We start from the raw sequence: 5,774 nt of genomic DNA on the forward strand, positions 1-5,774 counted from the left end.
ATATATACGTAGCATCACTCTTTATTTTATGTGCATATAATATTTTGTGAGTATATTTAAGTAACAGTATTTTGCTATAATATTATATTATACATATAAGTTTTGTGTTTGCTTGAGATAGTGGCTGCTGGGTGGTGCATATCAGCAAATGGTTGACACAAGGTAGAGTTTGCTTTTGCCATATGGCAACAGATATAGTATGCAGCAGCCATCATTGATGTTGAGAAGAATAGAGCGCTTATTAGCTTCCTTGCTATGCATGAGAAGTCTACGTGAAGGAATGAAGTTATGGTTGGCACAAAAATCATATAAAATATATATATGTAGTTTCAATTATTTTTCTTCTACTTGTTATGATTTTTATCATATACATTTTCATTTATTTTATAGCTTTATGTACACTCCAGGGTGACATTGGACCTAAGTTGATCTTACTCTTTGTGCTTAGACATTAGGTTGCCCCATTCCCACTCAACTCTTCCATCCCTTATTTAATAGTCTCTTTCCAAGTTAAAACTATGGTCTTAATTAATAAGATTTTAATTAAAGCTACCTTTAGTCAGAGTAGAAAGGACAAAAACTTGAATTTAGTCTTCTACAAGCTTTCATACAAATGATATATACAAAGCAAATAAACCACAAAACTTGAGATCAAAGCAACCTTATTATGCATTATTTCTCATGTGCAACTAACCCTATCTATCTCATCTTTCTAAATAGTTAGTAGTTTCATTCCTCCTCCATTTAGAATTTTCAGGGAAGGAGGGAGTACAATATTATTCACCTCATGCAAAAGAAAGAAAGCACCAAAAAAAGTGAGAGGAGAATTTAATTCCTTCCCAACCCTTAACAAGAACTTGCATGAGGGGAGCAACCTTTAGAAGAGACAACTTCTTCTTTATTATTTCCCCTTCTTATATACTGTACTCATCACTATTACTTTAAATATATTCATCTCTTAACTCAATCTACACATAAAATCACTCTATCTCCTTTGCTTGATGCATATATCTCTTTTTTTTCTTTATTATTTTCTTATGGCAGCGTGAAGAAGGAAAAAGAAGATATGTATCCTGAAATGGAATGAGAGAGGAGAAGGGAAACATAGGGTAACACATACAAGAGGAAATAATGACTCAGTGCAACAGTAATGATTACCCTGAAAACAATCATAACACCATTGTGGAGAGGAACAAAGATATCTTAATTAGTAGAACTTGTCCATCATGTGGTCATCATATCAAATGTCAACAAGACCACCAGGTTATTAATTCTTTTACATTTTTGTACTTCAATTATTTTGCATGTGTTATATTCATTTTTGTACAATTGGGGTGCTCATGATTATTATTTATTATGATATGATAATTAGGGTGCTGGAATTCACGATTTACCTGGGCTACCAGCTGGAGTGAAGTTTGATCCAACAGATCAGGAAATTCTAGAACATTTGGAAGCCAAGGTGAGGTCTGATATTCACAAGCTTCACCCCTTAATTGATGAGTTTATCCCTACTCTTGAAGGCGAGAATGGAATCTGCTGCACCCATCCAGAAAAGTTGCCAGGTCTTCATCAATTTATTTAAAGTAAAAGCATTTCATAATTCATGTATCAAGACAAGTCTTTTCTGATCTTATTTCCTTCCTTATAATCTTGTTATCCCATATATTTTACATTAACTCCGATTCATATATGCATGTATGAATCAAGATATAGTTATTGGTCTAATAAATTGTAGAACTGCAGGAGTAGGCAAAGATGGGTTGATCCGTCACTTCTTTCACCGGCCATCCAAAGCATACACAACAGGAACAAGGAAAAGAAGAAAAGTTCACACTGATGCTGATGGCAGTGAAACAAGGTGGCACAAAACAGGTAAAACTAGACCAGTCTACATCAGTGGCAAGTTGAAAGGCTACAAGAAAATCCTTGTTCTCTACACCAACTACAAGAAGCAAAGGAAGCCTGAGAAAACAAACTGGGTCATGCACCAGTACCACCTTGGCAACAATGAAGAGGAGAAAGAAGGTGAGTTAGTTGTGTCTAAGGTTTTCTACCAGACACAACCTAGACAATGTGCAGGTTCACTACTCATCAAAGATTCATCATCATTCCCTGCTAAACTAAAGGATCAAAGTGGTGTTCATCATCATGAAGTGACTAATAATCATAAGAACAATGGGTTTGTGGAATACTACAATGCATCCTTTATAAGCTTTGCTCAAGGGGAACAACAACATAGGTCAAACAATCCCACATTGATTTCCCATTTTCCTGCTCATGATGGGGCTCCGTTCATTCCTTGATATATTTTATGTGAAACATAACTTTTATTACTTGTACATTTTTATTATTGATTAGAAATTCTTTGTGGGACCAAGTTTAAGGCTCACATTTTTATCAATAATAAAAATGTAAGTAAGATAAAGTTATGTAAAATTTCATATGAGAAAATCTATTCTTAAAGGATGAACAAAATACTAAATAGGACTTATTACAGTTATAAGCTAAGGCATTACAATTGTATTCTGCAATGAAGAAATAAGTTAATGACCAATTACAGTTAGGAGGGGAAAGAATAAGGAGAAGCTACTTCATTGTAAAGCTGGTGGTCAGATACTTCTATTTTGGGAAAAATTGGGCTAAGAAACTAAAAGAGAAGGATGTAACTGTTGTTTTCTTCTTCTTCTTGTTCTTTAATTTTTTATTTTTTATTTTTTTTTTTGTAAAAGTTTTGAAGGGTACGTAGCTTCTATCATGCTTTGTACTGTGACTGGAAACATACTGTCAAAGGCTTCATGTTCTTACTTGGATACATACTAACCTTCAATATGTACAAACATGACTTTACCTGAAGCAATATTAAACTACAGATTCTATATGTGTTTCTTTTTCTTCGAGTTTTGGCTATATATATATATTTGCTGGTAAGGGTTAATGTTGTCAATGATTGACATTTCAACATCAAATAATATAATACTATTGCTATCATAGCAATATATAGTACGATCAATGCAACAAGCTGTGGAAGTATTCACTCAATTCAGTAATAATGTGTGAACATTGAACAAGAAAAGAAAACTCCAACACAGAATATTGCTTTTACTCAATCATGAAATGTAAAGATCAACAACTTCAAGTACCAAACTAAAAAGTATTAGAAATGATGCGAGAAATGAACATTACTACTATTGGTTTATTACATATTTCGTAACTAGAAAGTGCAAATCATGTACATACTACTATACTAGTGTCCAACCAAAACGATAAAAAGAAAGATAAGTGGTTAACTTCTCTTAATCACACTTGTTTTCTATCTCTTGAATTGCATTTTGGTGGCAGAACATTGTCAATCCTCCATGTCAACACTCAATACGGTTGGTGTAATTTACATGTACAACAATCGAGCCTATCATCGTCTTGACGCCCTTAAGTGCCAAATAGTCGCAATTCAGAACAGTAATGCAGAGCCATCAACCTTCCACCATAGAAAATAGTATTTCAAGCTAAAAAGGAATACAGCAGCTGAGCAGCAAAGCTTAGGAAGTCTACAAAGATCTTTCTTTGACAAGCATTGGGTACACCGAACACAAACGCGAGCATGAACACAACTTTGTTACCCTGTTAAAAATAATCTATCTGCAATAAGTTTCTAATGTATACAAAACTTGAATTGTAAAACTCAACTAGTAAATTCGATTTGGAGGACATAGGAGTGAACAAGTTCAAGCATTTCTAAAAATTCATTTAGAGAGCTTACCGAAATCACTGCTTCTTCTTCTTCTTCCGCAAGAGAAAAACATCAGTCTCCTCGTACGCATATTCAGGATGCAGGTGGTCACGAGGGACCTTCTCGATATCGAAAACCTCATCGCACATCTCCCAGAACTTCTTGTGCGCCTCCGGAGACCTCACCTGGTACCCGAGCAACACGACGCCGTCTTCGGACACCAGGGCTTCCATGGCGGAAATCAAGTGCTGCACCGACTCCTCGATGTAAACCACGTCCGTCGCCAAAACCACGTCGAACGGCGGGTTAAGTGCCTGGATCTGATCCTTATTGTTCCAGTACAACACGGAGTGCTTCAGATTCTTGCGTAGCACGGGTTTGTTCACCTTCAGGTTGCGCTTCAGCGCCGGCATCACGGGCGAGATGTCAGTCAGGACGATGTCCGTCAGACCAAGGAGGTAGAACCCCATGCCGGCGACGCCGCAACCGGTGCCGAGCTCCACGGCGCGTTTGGAACGGAAATCCAGGAGGGAGGAGTAAGGGTTAGGGTCTGTGTTGGTGAGTGGGGACCAGCGATCGGCGAATTTGACGAGGACGAGGGAGCATGGCCAGACGGAGGTTCCTACGTGCATGGATCCGTTGTCTTGCTGGAGGGAGAGGACGGAGGTGCCGACCGAAAGCTCGATCACCGGTGAGTCTGTGAACTTCATTTTCTGTCGCACTTCTCTCTGTCTCTCTCTGCGCTTCGCTTCGGTATACTTCTTTTTCTTGCTTTTTTTTCTATTTGTTTTTGGGCTTTATGTGGGCTGAAAGAAAGGATTTAACTATTTTGGGCTTATTTATGCCATGGGTTTGGAAATTAGATGGGTTCAGTGCAGGCCCAAATATAAATAATTTGTGGCGGCACTACACAAGTATTACTGACCAAGAATTAATCCAAAAACAGTTTCCGAACATCAAAAAACGCATAACACAATCATTAGTGTTAATCCAGAAACGGAAATGTTTAATAACTAAAATAAATTAGCCAAAATCAACTAGAATTTATTTTAGTTAATTTTTATTAATTATTATAATAATTAATAAAAACTAAATAAGGTAAGTTTTGGCTGATTTTGGCTAAATTTTTTTGTTACCAAACATTTTTGTATCGGTAATACTAGGAAGACAAAAAAAGCAGGTAAAACTTGGTAACTTCTGGTTAATCTTTTTGTTTTTTTAGCATTACCGTTTCAGAAATTAGGACTACAACACAGGACAAATACGGAATTAACGTTGTGCGAATGAATATTTCGTATAACCAAAATCTGTCTCCTTTGAAAATGTATAAAGTTTCAGCTATTTACTTTGTGTGCGCATGTGTTACTTGCGTAGTGACTCAGATTTTGATGTTTCATGTTGATCTAACTGAGTTCGATACGTGCAATGGAAAGCTCTTACGATTTGACTACTACTTGGTGCATGGCATGTATACTTTCTCTATCCGTAACATATATATCCTTTCCATACATAATAATAAATTGCATCATATTTACCAGAAAGACGACTATCAAATCATTTGGTATAATCGGGAACACACAATTTTGATAACATTGTCATTGTGTCCCACCAACCCACGAGACCTTGTAACCAAAAGTATAACAAAATCATAGAGCGTCGAGTGCGGCAGTCAAAACTCAACATTGTTATCATCACTATCATTTCTCTTTTACTGTTTTACCTCTTTTTTTTTCTTTTTCCTTTTGATCCATATGTTATCTTTCCCTTTTCATGGATATGATGCAACCGAGTCGGTAACACTCTCATGTAAGACAGTAACTACACTCATGCATATCTACATTGTCTTCCTATATCCTCCAAAAGTTGTTTTTCGTAGCCTAATTCATTATATAGTAGGGACTAGAGATTCCATTTTCCAAATATAAAAAGATCAAGTGGTGAAACAAAGAGCAAGCTAGGCTAAGTGAGTTTATAAACCACTAAACTTATATATATTTATAGTTCGGATAAAATAATAAATTTAATTGAATGCGGTAAAAGATAG

General features: G+C 36.2%; 2 protein-coding genes across 5 annotated transcripts; one reads left to right on the plus strand and one right to left on the minus strand.

The window, feature by feature from the left end:
- Positions 541-2,881, plus strand: LOC107614259 (NAC domain-containing protein 73). Of its 3 annotated transcripts, none has more exons than XM_021108867.1 (4): positions 541-923; positions 1,042-1,263; positions 1,373-1,565; positions 1,747-2,881. In XM_021108867.1, exons 2-4 carry the CDS (start codon positions 1,132-1,134, stop codon positions 2,304-2,306), a joined length of 885 nt encoding a protein of 294 aa, XP_020964526.1. In that variant the 5' UTR covers positions 541-923; positions 1,042-1,131; the 3' UTR covers positions 2,307-2,881. The 3 variants fall into 3 exon arrangements, with proteins under 3 accessions (XP_020964526.1, XP_016171970.1, XP_020964527.1); XM_016316484.2 differs by having other exon boundaries at positions 1,045-1,263; XM_021108868.1 differs by having other exon boundaries at positions 541-817.
- Positions 3,064-4,500, minus strand: LOC107614316 (protein N-lysine methyltransferase METTL21A). Of its 2 annotated transcripts, none has more exons than XM_021108869.1 (2): positions 3,761-4,500; positions 3,064-3,635 (listed from the first exon to the last, which is right to left on the minus strand). In XM_021108869.1, the coding sequence occupies exon 1, from the start codon at positions 4,438-4,440 to the stop codon at positions 3,766-3,768; it is 675 nt and encodes a 224-aa protein (XP_020964528.1). In that variant the 5' UTR covers positions 4,441-4,500; the 3' UTR covers positions 3,064-3,635; positions 3,761-3,765. The 2 variants fall into 2 exon arrangements, with proteins under 2 accessions (XP_020964528.1, XP_016172013.1); XM_016316527.2 differs by having other exon boundaries at positions 3,064-3,621; positions 3,761-4,496.

Source organism: Arachis ipaensis, chromosome B08 (genome assembly GCF_000816755.2).
Source record: "Arachis ipaensis cultivar K30076 chromosome B08, Araip1.1, whole genome shotgun sequence".
NCBI lineage: Eukaryota > Viridiplantae > Streptophyta > Magnoliopsida > Fabales > Fabaceae > Arachis > Arachis ipaensis.

Excerpts from the sequence above, each read along its gene's own strand:
- LOC107614259 (XM_021108867.1), top strand. The coding sequence starts at position 1,132 with ATGACTCAGTGCAACAGTAATGATTACCCTGAAAACAATCATAACACC. Across the intron at positions 1,264-1,372 it reads AATGTCAACAAGACCACCAG|GGTGCTGGAATTCACGATTT; the intron begins GTTATTAATTCT and ends TATGATAATTAG. Across the intron at positions 1,566-1,746 it reads CCATCCAGAAAAGTTGCCAG|GAGTAGGCAAAGATGGGTTG; the intron begins GTCTTCATCAAT and ends GTAGAACTGCAG.
- LOC107614316 (XM_021108869.1), bottom strand. The coding sequence starts at position 4,440 with ATGAAGTTCACAGACTCACCGGTGATCGAGCTTTCGGTCGGCACCTCC.